This window comes from Schistocerca nitens, chromosome 2 (genome assembly GCF_023898315.1).
Source record: "Schistocerca nitens isolate TAMUIC-IGC-003100 chromosome 2, iqSchNite1.1, whole genome shotgun sequence".
NCBI classification, from domain to species: Eukaryota; Metazoa; Arthropoda; class Insecta; order Orthoptera; family Acrididae; genus Schistocerca; species Schistocerca nitens.
This window is the reverse complement of record NC_064615.1, coordinates 250,943,170-250,966,429: the sequence shown is the minus strand read 5'-3', so window position 1 is coordinate 250,966,429 and position 23,260 is coordinate 250,943,170. Positions and strand designations below refer to the sequence as shown.

Below are 23,260 nucleotides of genomic sequence, written 5' to 3'. Positions count from 1 at the left end.
TCACAGTTAAGTTGAAGCGTTGTTGTTGTTGTTCTAACCAGCTTAGGTTTCTCGTCAAACTCTCCCGCGGACTGACTGTGTTGGGGCCAAAAATCGGGCCCTTGTATATCATCACAATAATAGGTACTGAAACTAAGTTAAATTTACAGAAATTACAATTAAAACTTAACTCATTAAATTAACTGAATATATCGAAAAATTCGTTCCTTTTAAGGATACAGAGACTTATAAATGGGGGAAAATATCAAAATTTTTTTATAACTTTACTGAATACAATAGTCTTTACTGATTACATTGATATATACACATTATAGGGTTTCAAATGGAAGATGACCTATATACACCAAATTTTGAAGTTATGGTCATGTATGCCACCACACCCCCTTTATTTCTGTTACAGAAACCAGTATTATTTCAAAAAGAAATGAACTTTGTGTTTCCAGCGATTATGCATATGATACATTGTATATGTTGGTAATGGTGCAGGTTTCTAGTGTCTGTAAAGATTATCTTTGCTAGTATTCACTTTTGTTTCACTGAAGCAGTTTGTTCACGTGTTACTGAATGTATGTTGAGCACATATCCTTTAGTGTGCAGTAAATACGAATTATGCCACACATCAAGAAATTCAATAAAAGGAAATTCTGTAGTAACCAGTTCAAAAACAAAGCAAGCCACACTGTTGAAACGAACCTATGTATCAGTTCAAATCAAACAATGGAAAATCCAGGATGGAATTTAAGAATCCCGGAGAAGGGAAGTTGCTACTCACCATATAGTGGAGATGCTGAGTCGCAATAGGCACAACAAAAAGATTCACACACTTATAGCTTTCGGCGATTAAGGCCTTTGTCAGCAGTGGACACACACACACACACACACACACACACACCTGTAGTCTCAGAAAACAGAAACCACAGTGTGATTTCAGTTCTCCGAGACTGCAGACGTGTGTGCAAGTTGTGTTTACGCGTGTGCGCGCGATGCCTTGCAGGAGAATTCGTCGCCATTCTAAGACAGACAGTTTATAAAACCATCGAGAACATAGAGTTTGCCACAACAGCTGGAGACAAGAAGAACCGCATACCAGTTAAGAGTGTTGCTGCTACTGCACTTGTCGACGGACCTTGTGTTTTCTGTGGTTGTAGACTTAATTTTAGTATTGACATTAACGACACATTTTCTCATGGTAATGGTTGGCTCACTGTAGCCATTGTACGTGGAGGTACGGGAGTTCCTAATGTACCTGGACTTGAAAGTTTTGTTGATAGAGACATTATTGCCTATCGCACCTACCATATGGCAGAACTTGCAAACAAAGACTTTGGTAAATCTGCTTATATGTAGTCATCTGCATTGTCTTTGTATACTCTTAATAAGAGAAAAAAATCTGTAAATGAGTCTGTATTCATTTGTGTGTGTGTGTGTGTGTGTGTGTGTGTGTTTTCTGCTGACAAAGGCCTTAATGGCCAAAAGCTATAATTGTGTGAATCTTTTTGTTATGCCTATCGCGACTCAACTATGTATTAGTTCTTCAGGGAAGAAACTCCCACATGGCACGCCTCCTGGTGATTCAAATTTTTGCGTTAACAAGGACACTGTTTGTAGTGGATTTGTTGTTGTTGTTGTTGTTGTTGTTGTTGTTGTTGTCATCTTATCTTCTTTGATAAAAGAAGTGGAGAAATGTAAACAATGTGATGGTGTGGGCTGTCTGGAAATAACTAAACAACAAAGTAGCAGGAAAGGTTTAGTGTCAAAATTAGTTTTTCTGTGTAGATCCTGCAACAAATCTACCTCGAAAATGACTTCGAACATTGTGCATAATTCATATGATGTGATTTTGAGGATAGTGTATGGAATGCATGCAATAGGAAAAAAGGTTGCTCTAACGTTTTGTGGTTTGAAGGACCTTTCTTCTCTGCCCAGTAGGTTCAGCACCTCCATAAAAATACTTTGTGTCTAAAGCATCTATGAAACATGCAGTAGAAGAAACTAAGTATTAGTGGAACCAGGGACATTGCTGATGCACTTTATGGGACATGGCAACGTCGAGGACATCGTTCCTTGAATGGTTTTGTAAGTGCTATTTCTCTAGAAAATGGGAACATAGTCTATGTTGAGTGCTTATCTAAGTACTGCCACACTTTCCATGGCAACACTGAAGGACATATTGAACGTAAGTGTTCTATGAATTATGATGGTTACAGTGGAGGTATGAAATGTGATGGAGCTCTAAAAATATTTCAGAGTTCGGTGCCTGTTTATGACATTAGATATATGAAGTACCTACGTGATGGGGACTCAAAGCTTTCAATAAAATTAAGGAGTTCAATGTTAATGGTGATACCTTGGTAACAAGATTGGAGTGTTGTGGACACGTGCGAAAGAGGATTGGTGCTAGATTGAGGAAGCTATGGAGAGAAATTAAAGGAAAGTTGCTATCTGATGGAAAATCTCTGTCTGGCCAAGGCAGACTGACAGAAACTTAAATAGACCACCTTCTGAGTTATTATGGACTGGCCATTAGATGAACTGCAGCTCTGAATGATGTTACAGCAATGAGAAAAGCTGTATGGGCCACCTACTTTCGCAAGTTGTCCACAGATGACCACGCTGTTCACAGACTTTGCCCTAAAGGAGCAGATTCTTGGTGTGGTTACCAAAAAGCAAAAGAAAGTGGTCAAATATACCATCATAAGCATTCTCTTCCTGAGCCTGTTATGAATAAAATAAAACCAATCTTTAGACACCTGAGTGACTGTTTTGCTTAGTAAATGTGTTCATGGGGGGCAATCAGAATACAAATGAAATTTTCAACCATTGCATATGGGAAATATTACCTAAGAATGTTTTTGTAGGACTAAATACATTAGAAGTTTAGTGTAACAGATGCAGTGATATGTTTGAATGATGGAGTGATAGGAAGGTTGGGAGTCAGAAATTTAGGCTTAAAATGTGGCTCTAATATGGAAAATCAATTGCTTGTGTGTGACAGGCAATGGGTGCATGAAACAAAGATTTGCTCTTAAAGTTACCATACAAGCAAGAAGTACTAAAAGGAATGCCAAGAGGAAGCTTTAAGATGAAGAAATTCTGCAGAATGAAGACAATGCTTCAGGGATGTTTTGAGGCATAGTTCAATTGAACTCCTATCTTCATTCGCAATTTCCCCACAGAATTTTACTTTTCAGAATTCAGGTACAAATATTTCCTGAAGTTTATAAAGCATAGCTCTAATTTTTTCTGTGGCTTTCAACAGTCTATACTTATTAGACCAAAGCTTTATTGCAGAATCAACTAAATTACAGAAAAAATAACATTTTTACTACGAAAAAAATTTTTAAAATTAAAATGTAAATTTGATATTTTTTTTATCCTTGCATTATATATAATAGGTGGAATTAAATAGGTCTAGTACCTCAGCCACCATGTCATGCATACCTGGTAAAAATTTGGTCTCCTTCAAATGTGTAACGTTGTTTAAATGGTACCTCAATTTGAGGAAGCATTTTGGAAAAATAATTGCACCAGTTTCTTTGTATTTTTTATAGCCCTAAGTAGGTTCAAAAATATTCAAAATACTTCTAAATTGTTTAGAAAGTGTGCTGCACTACCTGATACCAATAAACAACCTGTAAAACATATATAAACAGTGCTTGAAAGACATAGGTGTTGATTTTTACATCATATTGAGCTGAAAAAGTACCCAGTATCCTTAACACTCTTCTACTGCAAGGTTTAGGCCGAATTATTTGTTTAAATGATGGAATTAACAAATATTGTTATGCAAACAATACTTTTGAGGAAACTTAATTACTTTGGAATTAAGGGCTGGCTTTGCTAACAAGTATTCAAATAGAGATAAATAGATACTTTAAGAATGCTATTGTTTCATCTCCCAAATGTTTATGATTAGTTCAGAATTTATATTTATTTATGTGTCAACAATAGAATTTAAGTTATGAAACAATTACTGATTTTTGCCCTCTAACAAAAGATACTAACTAGGAATAGTCCAATTAAATTAGAAAAATCAATTACATACCTAAAACTATGCACAAAGCGCCAATCTTTCTTTTATGAAAAAACAGATTATATTCACGTACGTTAATGGTAATTAGTTAAACATGAAAAAAAATCAATTTAAGATGACAAAACAAGAGGTGAATTAAAATTATCCTAGCTCATCACAACTACTCACAGTAAGGTACGATAGGCACAAAAGGGGTTGGTGTCAGCTGCTGATCCTAAACAGCCAACGAGACATCAGCAGGCAGACGTTAGGGAAGAACAGTCATACTGTTAACAGTTACGTATTGAACTCCTTTGCATTTTTCACAGCTTATATATGATATTTGTATATACAGAACAATTATGGAAAAATATGTAAAATAAGGAAAGGTGACTGCTTACCCATAGAGAGAGATTCTCCTACAACTTGAGAAAAGAAAAAAAATTGATTGTGAAAGCTAGCAAAGCAAAGTCCTGTACCTTTCGTTTCTGCACCTGTGGATGACATGGTGCTTCTGCCTTTTGGTGAGCCATCTCTTTTGTTCCTAAATAATTCATTATTCTCAACTTTAACATTGTTTTTGGGTGTACATATTGATGAGGACTAACTAGGAAAAATCACATTTTCGAATAGCTGAAACAACTTAGTTCAGTCACACTTGCACCTAAAATCAATGCAGATACTGGAGGGGAATAATGGTCTGAGTTAACTCATCTGTAAGAAAGTAAGTTTGCTTTGTTCAAAAATTTACTGTAAGAGTAAAATGTGATGCTCCCCATTTATCTTTTAGACATCTGTTTAAAGAGATAGGAATTATGGCTACTGTTTCACAGTATATTTATTTCCCCATGAAATTTGTTGCAAATGATCCACTGCAATTTAAAATGAGCAATTGTGTTTCCCCAAGTACTCTTTGCAATGCGTTACAAAAATGTGGCAAACAATAAAATACAGACTAACATGACTCCAGTATAAAATGCACTACTACAATATGAGTGGTGAGCACTACGACACTGTCAATATCTGATGTTAGTAGACAATACCACTGTTTCCATATTTGCTCTGCTCTGTCTTTGGCTGTCAGAATTTTATGTCACTGACATTTTCGAAAATGTTGCAGCTGATTTCCACACTGGTATATCATGAGCATGCACCACAAGCTGTCTACACTAGTGCAATGTTTTATAGTGGGTGTCCTTGTTTCAGATAATTCGCTAATTATTTCACCACAATTTATATTAGGGTAGAGGGAGGGAAGTTCGCCATATTTGCCTTTCTATTGCAACAGATTTGTTAGCATTCACTAACATCTGTTGGCAATCATGAAAAAAAAAAAAAAAACGATTCAAAGCATGCCCATTCTATGTTGCCATCTGGTTGTAGCACAGAAAATTACGTATTGTTCTCACAATCAGTAGGGGAACACATTTTGTGAGAAGACTGGCACTTAGACAGGGGATATTTTTTTCCATCTCCACCATTTGAGATCCGTTTTCACTACTGTAAGTATAAATAAATTACTATTTTGACTGCTAAAGTGTATAAATATGTGCTGCAAGTGAAACGACAAAGAATTGGTTTTAAATTACTTAACAATGCTGTGATATATTATTGTATAATAAAGCATGCTTCTAGAGGGAATTTCGCCATTAGTGTGGCGAGTTTCCCTCCCGTTCACATCTGACGCCATACATCGACATTTATTAGACTAGACTTGTAAACAATAAAAAAGAGATTATTGTAGAATAGCTACCTTACATAATATTATGAGAATTTTTCCTTTAATTGGCCACTTAATGTTAATATTCATCAATTTTAATGTTGGCAATAATTTTGGGGGAAATTAGAAGTTCATCCACATTTCATATTCTGTTACCTTGTTTAAAATTAGTTAAATGGTTAGACTATAAGGGTCTGTACGGTAAATGGAAAGAAGAGGATTTAAAAAGTGCTGTTACAGCTGTCTGCAATGGACAATCTGTGTACGCTGCCGCTGAATTGTATGGGATTCCAAAGAAAACTCTTGAAGGCCATGTAAAATGTGCTGGTAGCAGATCACCAAGAAAGATGTTCGGCAGGCTACCAACTCTTTCAGTGGATCAAGAAAATTAAATTACTACCCGCATCATCAGACTCCTGCCTGTAGGATATGGGATTACAAAAGAAAAACTACAGACGATGGTTTTTGAATATTGTGTAAAGATAAATAGCCTGAACATGTTTATAAATGACCATGCAGGGAAATTTTGGTTTCAAGGATTTCATGCATGCCACCCTGAAATAGTTTTCAGAAAAGGAGAAAGTTTGAGTTACGGAATATTGATGCGTTTTAACGCTGAGAGTATCCCAGTATTATAATCTTCTGGTTAAAGTTTATGATGCCATGAATCTTTCATCTACCCCACAGCTGATCTACAACGTGGATGAAACATGATTGCAACTCACTCTTAATCCCCAGGAGAAAATTTTAGCTTTGGAAGGTTCAAAGCGTGTTCACGTGGCAACACATGGGGAAAAGGGAGAAACTGATAGTCTTGACTTGTGTCAATGACACTGGAACAAATTTCCATGACATTGCCCTCAAGGTCATTTACCTTTTATAGCCCCTCTATCTACTCCTTCCACCTTTCAACTTTCTCCTCTTTGCTTATTACTGGAGTTTCATCTTAGCTGTTTATATTTGTACAGTTGATTTTCCTTTTTCCAGCCATTACTAACTTTCGTATAGGCGGCACCTACCTTTTTTCTAGTTATACAAGCTTCTAAATCCTTACATTCCTGGTTAGCCATTTTGCAGTTCCCTTCAATTTTATTTTTGAGTCATTTGTATTCCACTTTGCCTGCTTCATTTGCTGCATTTTTGAGTTTTGTTCTTTCATCAATAAAACTACCGTATTTACTCGAATCTAAGCCGCACTCGAATCTAAGCCGCACCTGAAAAATGAGACTCGAAATTAAGGAAAAGAAAAAATTCCCGAATCTAAGCCGCACCTGAAATTTGAGACTCGAAATTCAAGTGGAGAGAAACGTTTTAGACCGCACCTCCAAACCGAAAGAAAGTTGGTCCATTGTAATATGAGACACAATTTAGGTCGAATGAATGACGATACAGCTAAGGTAGTTTGGTTCGTGTGGTAAGATTAGCATTTAAGCTTTACCAGGTAGTCATTGCTATGCGTCAGGCGCTCCGTCCATATTTATACGGGTGCGCTTCCTTTTTCACGTGCTTCGTCTGGTTTGAATTGATTGCTTATTTTTCTTTGATCTGATTAGTGCTGTTCTCTTTGTTATAGGTGTTTCCGTCACTCTAAGCTCAAAATGCATTATTGTACTGCGTCGTGCATCATTTGTCGCATTCTGATAAGTGTTTACGACCTGTCACCGTTCGCGGCATGGCTTGCTTTTGTCTCATTTCGTTTTTGCTTTTTCGTCTCATTAGCGAAACAATGGCAAGAGAATGCTATTTGTTGTTACTTACACTGCTGCTTTCTTTGATAATGATCAACAAGAACCAAATAATAGACTGCGTATGATAGATGTTCTGAAGGAAAGTTTAGCGAAAATTTTTCTCCGTTTGAAATCTCTGCAGACACCGCTTTAGTACATTACATTCTGCACAGAAATTAGCGTCAACTTAGATTTAAAAATCTAGTCAGTTACCGTGCTTCATTTCTGACTATCACTATTCAGCATAAGAATAATACGAATATAAAAATGACATGATATATTCTTCCACGTTTGCTGTTGCCTCACTCTAGTTTCGTAGTTTGTTAGGCACACAGGATTTAAATGAGATAGCACAAAACACGAAGGAATACACAGAAAGATGTTTACATTCGTATTATTCTTATGGTGAAGAGAAAACTGCAAGTGATTCACAATTCATAAAAGTTCCTATAAGCAACCATCTCTTCCCACAGGTAGGAAAAAATTCAGAATGTAGAGTTGGCCATATTGACAACCATTCCAAACAGTCTTGCCAGTCGGATTTTCGTAATACATTGAACGGCTGCTACAGTCAAAGATGAACAATACGGAATTTGTATTTACTTCGTTGGATAATGTATGAAAATGCAGTGGTCGAAACTCGGGGCGGAGAAAAAGGCTCGTCTTCCACCTTTTTTAAAAAATTTATTTACTGACGCAGACGTTTTGGCGCCAGCATTTATCTTTGTGCCTGCAAAGCATGCCTGTATAGCGTTACATATATTCGACATCAGAAGTTAGTTGTGGCAGCACCTACCAATATTTTTAAGATCTTCCGCTTACTTTGCACTCGATTCTAAGCCGCAGGCGGTTTTTTGGATTACAAAAACCGGGAAAAAAGTGCGGCTTAGATTCGAGTAAATATGGTATCTCTTGTGACATCCAAGGAATTCTACTAGATCCTATTGTTTTACCATTTGATTCTGTTGTCTTTATCACTTCACCACCCCCCCCTCCCCCCCCCCCCTCCCCAAGGTACAAAATGTACTCTTATTTCAGTATTTAATCTGTTACTAAATCTCTTCTATTGCCCCCAAGAAAGTCAGAACGTAACTGAACGATGTATTTAGGTACCAAAGTACATATGCAGAACATGCTGCACAATCAAAATCATTACCAAGAACTGAAGTTTTCATGATCGTATTATATCCACCATGGACATAAAATTCACTACCTTTAACAATGCAGCAATCTACATTTGACCAATTTTTTAGTCTGATAATGTTACACATATTTCTGATGTCTCCCCCCTCCTCCCCCCCTCACCCCCGCTCAAACTCTCCCTCCCCCTTCCTCTGTCTCCCCACTTCTAAAACACAGTCCATCAAGAGCCACTTCAAACAAGTTGATGACCACCATCTGCATGATGTTCAAATTGCTATGTGAATGGAGAAAGTCCGTTTTAACTCATTCCATGTGCACTTACAGAACATAACAATGAAGTAAATTTAACATGCTAATTGGATACAGTAAAAATTTACAGAAGCACACAAGAAGTATTATGCCCTGCTTACTAACCTTCCCTGCACCCACAGGCCCAATAACAGCAAGCAGCTTTCCTGGGACAACTTCTAGAGACACATTCTTCAAAGTATTGTCTGGTGCATCATCCTGCCATTTTGCAGTTGCATCTTCTAATTTAACAACTGGATTTTCTTTCTGAATTTGTTCCTTTTCATCCTTCAGAAGGATAATGCCATTTTCATGAACAGCACCCATGTTCACAGTCTTTATTTCCTCATATCTGAGGAATTTCTGTGGATATATCAGTTAGTTTATTAAACATTTATGTATGAAAAGTGTATGTCAGTCTACACACTTAAGAACATTACCTCAATACGTCTGCCAGAAATCAGACCCTCAGCTACAGCAGTGATTGCTTTAGGGAAAGATTCACTCATCGTGTGTTTCATGAGGTTGTAATATGCTGCTACAACAAAAACCTAGAAACAATAACAAAAATTTCACACAGTAGGATAAGAATTCTTATTAACTGTATCTTTAATCAAAAAGTTTGATAAATACTGGAGAAATTCTCTAACCTTTTCCGCTGTCACATCTTCTCCCATCATTACATATATTACAATGCTCACAAATGTAGATAGTCTAGTAATAAAAACACCCATTGAGAATGTAATAGCTCGAATGTACTGCATAGATTTTATAGCATTCATTTCTTTCCTATGGAAAACGAAAAAGCAATTATGAAACACAGTCAGAACACTTCGAAAATATTTCAGAAGTTTCTTCAACAAATGGTTTATATGTATTAACTAACAATGCCAGTACTAAAAATCATACACAGAGTAAACTAGCTGAACAGAAACAAGACAATGGACCACAGTAGGAAGATATGCTCACATAATAAAGGAAGGAACAAAAATTGCAGCTACGGTACTTTTGCAGAAAAGAAAATTCAATTTGTAAAACTGCTAATGTATGGAAAAAAAAAAGGAAATATGAGGAGAAAGGAGCATCGAAGCATCATATACAACTCCCCAAATTTCTCTGTGCATTTCTGAATACAATCATGATCACACATTTTTTTAAAACGTGAAATAATCACACTGATTAAGATACACACCTGCGTGCAGCAGCAACTAAATTTGTGAAAGACTTTTCCCATGCATACATCTTGATAACCTGAATTCCAGAAATTATCTCATTCATGATGCGGACTCTATCATCTGTGCGAAGAGCTGTTTTGTATCGAAATTTTGATGTCAATCTTCCAAGATACCCTGTAAAAACATGGAGTCTCAGTAGCTTACTGAAGCAATAACACTATTACAAGTGAAAAATAAACAACACAACTAGTTGTTGTTGTTGTTGTTGTTGTTGTTGTTGTTGTCTTCAGTCCTGAGACTGGTTTGATGCAGCTCTCCATGCTACTCTATCCTGTGCAAGGTTCTTCATCTCCCAGTACCTACTGCAACCTACATCCTTCTGAATCTGCTTAGTGTATGCATCTCTTGGTCTCCCCCTACGATTTTTACCCTCCACGCTGCCCTCCAATACTAAATTGGTGATCCCAGACTTTAAAAGCTAACATGATTCCCCTTGCTCCTATTGTACTGCAGCATCACCTTTCTGCAGACAGCCAATAAGAATGTAATTCATTTAGTAAAGTAAGGTAGTGCCTCATTCAATCACAGAAAAGGTAAGGAGCAGATACTAAACGTTTATGAGTGTCGGCAATATTTAGGTGAGATGAAAACAATTAACACAGCAGCCACATTGAAGCATTACAAAATGCTTTAAAGGAAAGAAAAAATGCACATGTAGTTTTCCCCTGTTGCAATAATTTTTCAACAAAAGTACATGTCAATGACTGTCCTCTACAAATGACTAACTGTACACCTGCTTCAATACATAGCTTGCCTGGAACTGGAGAGCTACTCCCATGTCTTAAGTCAGTAAGAGGCTCACTAGCTCATTGGTACAGTGCCAGATTATGGATCCTAATGTCCAGGGGTTGAGTACGAGTCAGTCCTAGTATTTCTGTTCTGTGACTTAACTTTTTCTTCTGGTAAAAAGAATGTAAAAAATGCCAAGTAGCACCATGGTTCAGAGTTCAAATTAAGCTCTAGGGTCCCCTATAATTTACTGGGTGAGTCAGTTGAGAGGTCAGAGGAAGGCAAGGGATACCACCTCCAGTAAGACCATACGCAAAGTATGCACTGTGGTGTTCGAACCAACCTTCGTCATGTTGGTAGCTTTACAGAAGAGTAAGGGAGTGTGTGTGAAGAGGCATGATCATTGTTAAGAGATCTAAACCTACATACCCAGAAGAAACACTCAGCAAAAACTGAAAGCTCTTCATAGTCAGTAAGTGGAAACAAAAACTGTTACATTCCTAATGCAATTGGTCTTTTTTTTTTTTTAGAAGATGGCCAAATACAAACATCTGAGTAACTATCAGATATTTTTAGCCCATTATCAGTGTGGCCATTCAATACAGCAGGGAACATAAGTATAATATTTAAGAACACCACAACGGTCTTGAAAACATGTTCAAGGCATTATAAGCACCACAAATTCATTTTATTGGAAAGAAAAGGAAAGGTTATCACTGCATACCACATTTTACAGACCATAACACACTACGGACTATACGACACACCTTAATTTTTCAGCAGTTTTTTAAAAAGTAACATTTTTATCATCAGACTGCAAAGTCAGCTTCAAAAATTCTAGTTTATAAAACCGAACTGACATTCGAAGTCCCTGAAAATTGTCATCTGAAATTTTCTTGTCCTCTCCACTGACAAGTTTGTTTGTAGGTCATTTTAAACCTGCCTTTAGTGTGAATTCGTGTTGGGAGTCCTCCATCATCCGCTTGTTACAGTCTTTCCTCATGTAGACCTTAAATGGTTTATTTACCAAGACATCAAGAGGTTGCAATTGTGAATTAAGTCCTCCCAAAATAACAGCAAGCTCGCTATTTCCCTGTATCAATCTCTCTTTCACAGAATTTTTAAACGACTGCTGAACTGATCTAGCACAAGAAGAGAACTCTTCTTCAATGAAGCACCTCTCCTTCTCTCCCATACCATTAATCTGTAACTTCATACCAGCCTCATCCACCCAAGACTTACATACACCACCACCACCACCACCACCACCACCACCACCACCACCTGGCAGTATTTTACACAGTTTTGGGATTGTTTTTCTATTGAAAATGATCACTGGATTACTGCTAGTACTGTCAGCACAAAATGAAAGGAAAACGGTGTATCATCCACTTTTTTTATAGTTACAGTTTTAGCACTTTTCATGGCAACAGTTCTGTTACTCAGCACATCAAATGTCAGGAGTTTTGTACATATTCACTATTTAGCTTAGTTCCACAAAGGTTTTCTTAAGGTACACTGCAGTTATATCTTATGAGCATGTATTTGAATATTTCTTGTATTAATTCCAATGCTACTTTGACAGTGTCCTTGAATCCATTTCGATATGTCATCGCCTAGCTTTGGCTATTTTGTACACAGTTCTCGATTTGCACATTTACATAGTCTTCCTTGTTGGTGGAGGGCCAAAATGCCACTCAGCTGCTCTGTTCCCAAAGTGTGCTACATATGCTATTACATTTCATTTATAGCCCACGTCATATTAATAGCTTTTATTTTTTTTCCTTTACAGAACTAGCTACTAATAAAAATACTGCACTGTTATTGACAACACCAATCACTTTCCATTCAAGTTCACTGGCACCATAGTCCGCAATGACGCAGCATTACGAGGCAGAAGAGAGGAAGTGTTAGCAAGCTTGTGAATCCCTGCAACTCTTGTTCGTTGTTGCACTGCTACTGCCAGCTGAATCCAATGTTGGCAGATAGAGGTAGGTCTCCTGTGGCATCTAATATATGCTCATTTTTAAGACTGGAGGGAATTTTAAATCAAACATTGGACATTTTTATATTCAAGTATAAGACACATCTGAATTTTAGAGACTTTTTTTTAAGAAAAAAGTCCATCTTATAGTCTGGATAACATGCTTTCTATAGTAATGTGTAAAGTGGAAATTGGTTTCCAAGAGTCTGTAAATGTTGCCGACTGAATCACAATTATTTTTTTTTATTTTTTTTTTTACAATATTCTAGTAAAATTCTGATGGACATAGACTGTATGTTTTTTTAAACAAAAATTAACTGGTTTCTGTTAAACCTTCTATGAGACAAACTTTAATGCTTTGCTGTGAATGCGCAGTTTTATTTTATTCCTCGCAGTTCATTTTAAGTAGAACAGCTCAAATTAATTGGGTAAATCTGATGTGATGCTTGGTATACTGGTATGAGAGGAACCACTCCAGCTGCTGAATGTGACAACAGTAGCTTTAATAACATCATTTCACATATTTTCCATCTCTGAACTAGTACCAATACAAGGCTTCGGACAATCCAGATTGTCTAGTAGTAGTAGTAGTAGTAGTAGTAGTATCATAAATCAGTAAGCCAAAGATACAATCTTCCTAATATACAAATTTTGTGTTACGAGTTCCCAGAAAAAAAAAATTACACATTTTCAGAGTTGGTTTTAAAGAACCTATAAATTGCTATTAAAAAATATAGCAAGTGTACATCCAAATTTTTATTAGAGTTTCGTGTGAAAATTTGAAATAAATTCATCAAGAATTTTTGTGAAGCTTTTCATCCACATACTATATGATCTATTACAATGTTGAGTTCCATACCTTAGAAGTGGGTGAAGTTGCAAAAAGGAGCCGAAATTTTGTTTTCTGGCAGTTCTCAGGGATACCCGAAATTAGGATGCATATCCAATCATGCAGCAGATTAGAGAGAATTCAACAGCATGCAGCCTCTAAGCAGCAATCTGCAGATTTGTGTGGGAAATGACTTAATATGCCCAATATGTTTTTGCTTAGTTTCACTTCACTTTTAATTCAAATGGAGGAGAAGTAAATGACTAGATAATGAAAAAAGCATGAGGGAACATTATGTGAGAGTAAGAAACAATGCAGCAACATAATTCAACCTTTACATAGTAAAAGGAGTAGTATGAGGATTGGTCAAATTTCTAATTATGACTGCATAAAAATAAAAGCATGTAATAATTTTTTGTGCGATTGTAGGAAATCTATAGTATTGGTAAACATTGAAAGCCTCACACTGTAGTACTGCTGTATGCCTTTAGAGGAGCCAGAAAAAAATCTGCAGTCTACTGATAGTAATGTATTTTCTGTCAAATGTTAACTTTCACGGTCAGAATTGTCACAGTTAACAAAATGTTCTGGGCTATTATGCCATGGTCTAATGGATTTCACGTTAAAACCCAAAAATTTCGTCCCCATCTTTGAAAGACATTTTCACGGGGGTATCACAGCTCTGTTGAATGAATGTAACAAGACAGGGAGTGAATTTTACATTCAACAAAGCTACAATCCCCTTGAAAATGTCATCTGCAGATAGGACAAAAGTCAGGTTTTAAAGTAAAATCCATTCAACCATGGCGTAATAGGCTGGAATATTTTATTAATGTGTTTTCTGCATTTGAAGAGGAACATGCTGCAACAATCTATGCAGAGTTCATAGAAGTGCACAGCAACACCACACTATCAAATGACAGTTGTTAGGTGGTGTTTCCAGAGTGGTCAAACAAATCTGAATTATGAACAAAAAGACAAATCATCTCTGTGAAGAAAAACATCAAAAGCATCATTGTGAAAGTGAAAAATCAATTGCGGGAACAGTCACAAAAACATACTACAGCAACCTCAAACTACCGGAGGCTCAGGACAAACCATTATAGCCCAAAGACAGCTTGAGATTGGTTGGTGTCAACATCTGCAATAGTTGTGCCACTGCTCTGGCCTTAACTTAAGCATTGCAATGAATGTCTATGGCCCTTCTCTGCATGAAGAGCTCACTTCCATGCACCACTAAGATTATATCCACCATCACAATTGAAGGTTCTCTCTCACACATTCTTGTTTCTACAGCTTCTTTAATTATACAGTCCCAGTACATGGGAGCAGAGGGATAAGACTTCTGTTTCACCAAACAGTATTTTATGTTCGAGAGGTTGCACTCAGCAACTGCAGATTTCATCAGCTCACGATTTTTAATATGCCATTCATGTTCTGCACAGTGATCAGAAATGGTGCGGATGGACTTGCCAATGTAATTTCTTGTGCATTCATATGGGATGTTGTAAATTCAAGGAATCCTGAAGCCAAGACTATCATTTACAAGGCATACCATCTGCTTTACTCTCTCTGGAGGTCGAAAAACAGATCAGATACCTTGTCTTCCTAGGAATCTGCCTGTTTAGCTGGATGCAGCACTGCAGAAGGGAAGGAACGCAACTGGTGGCCCATCCCGTGAATGTTCAATATTTCCACTTTTCATTTTCTTGGCGAATGCCGACTCGATATCACATGACCCATTGCTGTTCCTCTGGAACACTTACCAGTACTTCAGATAACTGATTTCAGAATCCAGGTGGTCTTCAGCAGAAAGTTTTTGCTCTGTGTACCAGGGTATTTAATGCCACTCTCTTCTGTACTGGATGGTGGAAACTCTGGGCATTCAGATATAAATCTATGTGCAGCAGTTTGCAGTACACACACTGAGTGGCCAAGACATCCATCTGACTTTCATTGTACCAGAACATCTAGAAACAGCATCCTTCCCTCTTTCTCTGTCTTGGCGGTGACCTGGATGCATGCTACTCATGTGTTCCTGGAAGTGCTCAAGAGCTTCTATGCCATGCTGCCAGACCATAAACGTGTCAACATTATGATAAAATGAAGATAGATGAAGGGGAGCTGAATTTAATGCACATTCTTCAAAATGTTCAATAAAAAAGTTGACTGTTGCTAGAGCCAATGTTTATACCTTACCATTCCATCCATCATTTCATAAAATTTGCCATTGTACAAAATGTAGATGGTTAACATAACATGTATGAACAATTTAATCATTTCAAAGAGTTGGCCAAAACGATATTTCACTCATGCTGGATGTAATCTCACTGTATACAAAAGTTCCTGTGGAGGACACGTTAAAACTGTTGGCAGAGCATTTTCCTCCTTAAACGATAAAGTTGTTCTGACATGTTATGGCTACCACCTGCTTCTTTTAGGACAGCCATTTTCTCCATTTCATAAAATTTACTATGGGTTCTCTGTTGTCTCTATCAATGGTCAATTTTTTTTATGGAATATTTTGAGGAACACTCATTAAATTCAGCTCCCCTTCGTCTATATTTTATCGTTATGTTGACGACATGTTTATGGTCTGGCCACATGGTGTAGAAGTTCTTTATCAGTTATAGTAACATATGGAAAGCATGTACCCAAACATCCAGGTCACTGTCAAGAAAGAGGAAAGGCTGGCACTTCTGGATGTTCTGGTACAACCGAAGTCAAATGGGCTTCTCAGGCACCCAGTGTACTGCAAACCAACAAACACTGCTTTATATCTGAATGTCCGTAGTTTCCACCATCCAGTATAGAAGATACCAGCTTCAAATACCCTTGTACACAGAGCAGGCGAAGTTACACTCAAGCAGCAGATGCTTGCGGATCACTGGTGCAGCACGCTACCTGAGCTTGGCCACAAGAGAAGCTGCAAAGCCGTGCACGGAATGTGGTGTGACCCCAATGCAAATTGTCATGCACCGTTATTACGACACAGCAGAACTACTGTGTTTTCATGCCACAGAATGGGCAGAAACGGCCAGAAGAAGACGGCAGACCCAGAGAAAATGCTTTCGACACCACAACGCACTAGGAATGCAGAACAGAAGCATGACTAACGTTGTGCACCTGTCCCCCTCTGTACAGTCAGTGAATTAGTGGGTCGTGGGCAGAGATGTACGATATCGTAGCCAGCTGCTGCAGGGAAGAAATAGGTGTAGAGTCCCTCGACTCTGATGCCATTGTCCAGTTGCAGGCAGCGAGCATGGCCAACCGCCGCACACTGGAGAGCGCAGTGGTTGTGCACATAGTTGATCCACCTACTGTGGAGAAGACGACCACACTGAAACAGCGCGAAAAGTTATCCAAGGCTCTGATCAGGGGCTGCCTCGGCTCTGTGATGAGAATATGGACCAGGAGGGGCTATCATGTGACAGATTCCGGGGTGCAACCACTAAGTTGCACAATCGCATGAAGAAGAAAAGACTGCCGCTGTACAATGTCATTGTGGAAACTGTGATAGATGGCAGAGGCATCTTCAGGATAAGGAGGCTCTTAGGCTTACCTGCGACCATCTAAGCTCTTTCCCCTAGCCATGGACCTTAAGCCTCAGTGATTTAGGTGCCAAGCTGAAGGACATGTGGCTAAATACTGCCGCAACTGGCCACGATGTGTTAAGTGTGCTGGGGTGCACGACACCTGCACCTGTGATAGACGACGAGATGAGTCATCAACTTGTGCTTGCTGTGGTAGGCCACACGTGGCAAACTGGCATGGCTGCCTGGCCTTTCCCAGCGACTGAGAAGACAAGACGACCACAATTTAAGTGTTGCTGAACAAAGGCGCAACCGAAGAGGTGAGAAGACAGCCCCCACTGCCAACAGGTGGCTGGAATACCGTGCCGGCGGAGTGGCGCAGGGGACCAGCCACCAGTTGTAACACAGCAGATGCCACAAGAGCAGGAGATATGCGCCATGCTGGCAGCCTTCAAAGCCACCATGGACACAAATAGGGCAGTTTTTAAGGCCAACCTGTCTGCAGAGACAGAGGAGGCATGCAGCCAACTGCAGCAATTGTGCTCGCAGCTGGCGCTGCTTCTGTGTGGATGCCACAGGTGAAGGGAAGACACCTGCCACTGCTCCCCTTATGGAGCAGCCGGCAGAAAAACACAGCATGACGGACGTGCCAAAGGAGGAGAACACGGGTGCCGCCGCAAGAACTCCAATGCCCATCGGTTCCGAGCATCTCTGCTCTGACGAGTGGGCTACCACAATGATCAGGACACTCACTCAAGGGTGGTTGTTGTTATTGTTGTTGTTGTTGTTGTTGTTGTTGTTGTCGTCTTCAGTCCTGAGACTGGTTTGATGCAGCTCTCCATGCTACTCTATCCTGTGCAAGCTTCTTCATCTCCCAGTATCTACTGCAACCTACATCCTTCTGAATCTGCTTAGTGTATTGATCTCTTGGTCTCCCTCTACGATTTTTACCCTCCACGCTACCCTCCAATGCTAAATTTGTGATCCATTGATGCCTCAAAACATGTCCTACCAACCGATCCCTCCTAGTCAAGTTGTGCCACAAACTTCTCTTCTCCCCAATCCTATTCAATACCTCCTCATTAGTTACGTGATCTACCCACCTTATCTTCAGCATTCTTCTGTAGCACCACATTTCGAAAGCTTCTATTCTCTTCTTGTCCAAACTATTTATCGTCCATGTTTCACTTCCATACATGGCTACACTCCATACAAATACTTTCAGAAACGACTTCCTGACACTTAAATCTATACTCGATGTTAACAAATTTCTCTTCTTCAGAAACGCTTTCCTTGCCATTGCCAGTCTACATTTTATATCCTCTCTACTTCGACCATCATCAGTTATTTTGCTCCCCAAATAGCAAAACTCCTTTACTACTTTAAGTGTCTCATTCCCTAATCTAATTCCCTCAGCATCACCCGATTTAATCTGACTACATTCCATTATCCTCGTTTTGCTTTTGTTGATGTTCATCTTATATCCTCCTTTCAAGACACTGTCCATTCCGTTCAACTGCTCTTCCAAGTCCTTTGCTGTCTCTGACAGAATTACAATGTCATCGGCGAACCTCAAAGTTTTTACTTCTTCTCCATGAATTTTAATACCTACTCCGAATTTTTCTTTTGTTTCCTTTACTGCTTGCTCAATATACAGATTGAATAACATCGGGGAGAGGCTACAACCCTGTCTCACTCCCTTCCCAACCATTGCTTCCCTTTCATGCCCCTAGACTCTCATAACTGCCATCTGGTTTCTGTACAAATTGTAAATAGCCTTTCGCTCCTTGTATTTTACCCCTGCCACCTTCAGAATTTGAAAGAGAGTATTCCAGTTAACATGGTCAAAAGCTTTCTCTAAGTCTACAAATGCTAGAAACGTAGGTTTGCCTTTTCTTAATCTTTCTTCTAAGATAAGTCTTAAGGTTAGTATTGCCTCACGTGTTCCAACATTTCTACGGAATCAAAACTGATCTTCCCCGAGGTCCGCTTCTACCAGTTTTTCCATTCGTCTGTAAAGAATTCGCGTTAGTATTTTGCAGCTGTGACTTATTAAACTGATAGTTCGGTAATTTTCACATCTGTCAACACCTGCTTTCTTTGGGATTGGAATTATTATATTCTTCTTGAAGTCTGTGGGTATTTCGCCTGTCTCTGTTTACTCCCGGGGCCTTGTTTCGACTCAGGTCTTTCAGTGCTCTGTCAAACTCTTCACGCAGTATCTTATCTCCCATTTCATCTTCATCTTGTCCTCAAGTACATCGCCCTTGTATAAACCCTCTATATACTCCTTCCACCTTTCTGCCTTCCCTTCTTTGCTTAGAACTGGGTTGCCGTCTGAGCTCTTGATATTCATACAAGTGGTTCTCTTCTCTCCAAAGGTCTCTTTAATTTTCCTGTAGGCAGTATCTATCTTACCCCTAGTGAGGCAAGCCTCTACATCCTTACATTTGTCCTCTAGCCATCCCTGCTTAGCCATTTTGCACTTCCTGTCGATGTCATTTTTGAGACGTTTGTATTCCTTTTTGCCTGCTTCATTTACTGCATTTTTATATTTCTCCTTTCATCAATTAAATTCAATATTTCTTCTGTTACCCAAGGATATCTATTAGCCCTCGTCTTTTTACCTACTTGATCCTCTGCTGCCTTCACTACTTCATTCCTCAGAGCTACCCATTCTTCTTCTACTGTATTTCTTTCCCCCATTCCTGTCAATTGTTCCCTTATGCTCTCCCTGAAACTCTGTACAACCTCTGGTTCTTTCAGTTTATCCAGGTCCCATCTCCTTAAATTCCCACCTTTTTGCAGTTTCTTCAGTTTCAATCTGCAGTTCATAACCAATAGATTGTGGTCAGAATCCACATCTGCCCCTGGAAATGTCTTACAATTTAAAACCTGGTTCCTAAATCTCTGTCTTACCATTATATAATCTATCCGATACCTTTTAGTATCTCCAGGATTCTTCCAGGTATACAACCTTCTTTTATGATTCTTGAACCAAGTGTTAGCTATGATTAAGTTATGCTCTGTGCAAAATTCTACAAGGCGGCTTCCTTTTTCATTTCTTCCCCCCCCAATCCATATTCACCTACTATGTTTCCTTCTCTCCCTTTTCCTACTGACGAATTCCAGTCACCCATGACTATTAAATTTTCGTCTCCCTTCACTACCTGAATAATTTCTTTTATCTCGTCATAGATTTCATCAATTTCTTCGTCATCTGCAGAGCTAGTTGGCATATAAACTTGTACTACTGTAGTAGGCATGGGCTTTGTGTCTATCTTGGCCACAATAATGCGTTCACTATGCTGTTTGTAGTAGCTAACCCGCACTCCTGTTTTTTTAATTCATTATTAAACCTACTCCTGCATTACCCCTATTTGATTTTCTATTTATAACCCTGTAATCACCTGACCAAAAGTCTCGTTCCTCCTGCCACCGAACTTCACTAATTCCCACTATATCTAACTTTAACCTATCCATTTCCCTTTTTAAATTTTCTAACCTACCTGCCCGATTAAGGGATCTGACATTCCACACTCCGATCCGTAGAATGCCAGTTTTTTTTCTCCTGATAACGACGTCCTCTTGTTTAGTCCCCGCCCGGAGATCCGAATGGAGGACTATTTTACCTCCGGAATATTTTACCCAAGAGGACGCCATCATCATTTAAGCATACAGTAAAGCTGCATGTCCTCGGGAAAAATTACGGCTGTAGTTTCCCTTTGCTTTCAGCCGTTCGCAGTAGCAGCACAGCAAGGCTGTTTTGGTTAATGTTACAAGGCCAGATCTATCATCCAGACTGTTGCCCCTGCAACTACTGAAAAGGCTGCTGCCCCTCTTCAGGAACCACATGTTTGTCTGGCCTCTCAACAGATACCCCTCCGTTGTGGTTGCACCTACGGTACGGCCATCTGTATCGATGAGGTACGCAAGCCTCCCCACCAACACAAGGTCCATGGTTCATGGGGGAAGCACTCAAGGGTATCAGCTACATTATCCACTACATGGAAGAGAGAACTGCGGCCCTCACTGAGCTTGTCAGCACAGCCAACGAGGGAGGAGTGGTGCTGCTAAGCGACAACATATCTCCGAGTGTTTGGCTTTGACACTCTCCCACCAGACACAGATGGGTGACCTGGGCCTTTCCCCATGCCTAGTCACCATTGACGCTGGTCAACAGGGGGCTCCCACAGCCTAAACTGCAGCACTGTAACAGACTGGTCTCGTATGATGAACATATGGCTTGGCGTGGTATCCACTTGCACGATACCCACTTCTAACTTAACCCATCCTTGCATGACGTGCCGCAGTCAACAAGATTCTGCTACTGCTCTTACCACCCCACCTATCGCAGAAATTTTTCCCTTGGCACTTGCTTTGGCTCTTTTTTCCCTCTACCCTTCAAACCACTACCCTTCGTTCACTTTCGACCCAGTTTGTCTCCAGATGAGCGCGTATTTATTGTTAACCTTAACCAGATGTACACAAACATCACAGTATCCACACCCTGTGTGACCTTCCTTTAGTTGAAACTAACCCTTATGCAGAGATGGTAGTAAACCTTTTGTGTTGGTCATCATGCCAGTGTTGGTGTGGAGGGGCTCCACCTCTTTATAAAATTTATATAGTAACGAAGTTTCTTACTAAGACCGCTTTGATTCAGAGGAAAAGTGAAAATGTTGAACATTCACGCGATGACATACCAAATTGCATTCCTTCCCTTCTGCAGTGGTACATCCAGCAAAATAGAGTCCTGAGAAGATGAGGCATCCGATCTGTTTCCCAACCACCTAAGAAGGTAACACAGATGCCATGCCTTGTTAAGGATAATCTCTACTCCAGGATACCTGGAATTTACAACATCCCATGTGAATATGCAAGCAATTACATCAGTCAGTCCATCTGCACCATTTCAGACTGCTGTGCACAATGTCAACGGCATACAAAAAAAAATCCCCGAGCTGGTGAAATTCGCAATTGTTGGGCACAGCCTCTCAAAAACAAGCTCCCACACAACTGGACTCTACAAGTAAAGAGGCTGTGGAGATAATAGCAGACAATATTAGTGGTACATGGAAGTGAGCTCTCAATGAAGATAAGAGCCATAGATATTCATCACAATGGTTACAGCAAGGCAGGAGCAGTGGCACCACCAGTGCAGGTGTTGACACCATCTGTGACAGCATGATTTAATTATCAACCCATCAGATGTCATCTTTGGGCTATATAATACTACCACAGCAGTGATTTTGATAGTCTGTTGTTCCTGACGACGATTGTGGAAATCATCAAAAGCTCGAGGTTTAAACCTGATTTGAGACAGCAAGAAGTCCAAGAAAGTTTCATGCATATCGTCCATCACTGGTAAAAATACATGACACTTTGGGATGAATATGCAGATGGAGACTAACACAATCATCAAATTTCACTGTTGCATGCACAAACACGCAAGAGACAAACAGACTGATTCTGTAGGATGGAAGGAAGATCAAGACTTTCTAACATTATGTCAACAAAGGCATACAGGACTCTTGTCAACAGTGGCAATTCATGATCGTACGAGGAGGAGATCAGTTTTTCTTGTTCTACTCTACCTCCTGTAACCTAATACTCTGGCTAACATCCATTTGTATACCTGTCACTCTTCCAGATGGACACACTGTCTTAATGAACCTATGAGGACAAAGAACACTTTCATTCTGTGACAACTCTACACAAAGTTTTAATTCATGGTACAACACAATTTCCTGCGTTTGTGTAATCTCTATTAGGCTGCAGTTGTAGTGGAGTGGCACAGCATAATCAGAGCAGCACTGGCGAAACAAATCAATGTTGTTGAATGTGCATGATCGTAGTGGTGATGCAAGCAGAGCTGTGGGGTCAGTACCATTGCTGGTGTTTGTGTTTACTTTGGCATCAGCAGCAGAAGGCTTGATAGCAATTTTTTTTCTCTGTGTCCTTTATGGAACCAGTGATACAACCACGATCACAAATGATCTGATAATGTGGCAGCAGAATTACAAACTACAAGCACAGAATACATTTTCATAATCTTTT

At 39.3% G+C, this 23,260-nt stretch overlaps 1 protein-coding gene across 3 annotated transcripts in view; it reads right to left on the bottom strand.

Annotated features, from left to right (window-relative positions):
• LOC126235975 (probable multidrug resistance-associated protein lethal(2)03659) overlaps positions 1–23,260 on the bottom strand; it is a 301,252-nt gene that overhangs the window by 54,620 nt on the left and 223,372 nt on the right. For all 3 annotated transcript variants that reach the window (XM_049944950.1, XM_049944951.1, XM_049944952.1), the window contains 4 exons: positions 10,083–10,239; positions 9,541–9,679; positions 9,331–9,441; positions 9,017–9,253 (listed from right to left, as the gene is read on the bottom strand). In XM_049944950.1, the coding sequence (XP_049800907.1) occupies positions 9,017–9,253; positions 9,331–9,441; positions 9,541–9,679; positions 10,083–10,239 (644 nt within the window). The remainder of the gene's footprint in view (positions 1–9,016; positions 9,254–9,330; positions 9,442–9,540; positions 9,680–10,082; positions 10,240–23,260) is intronic.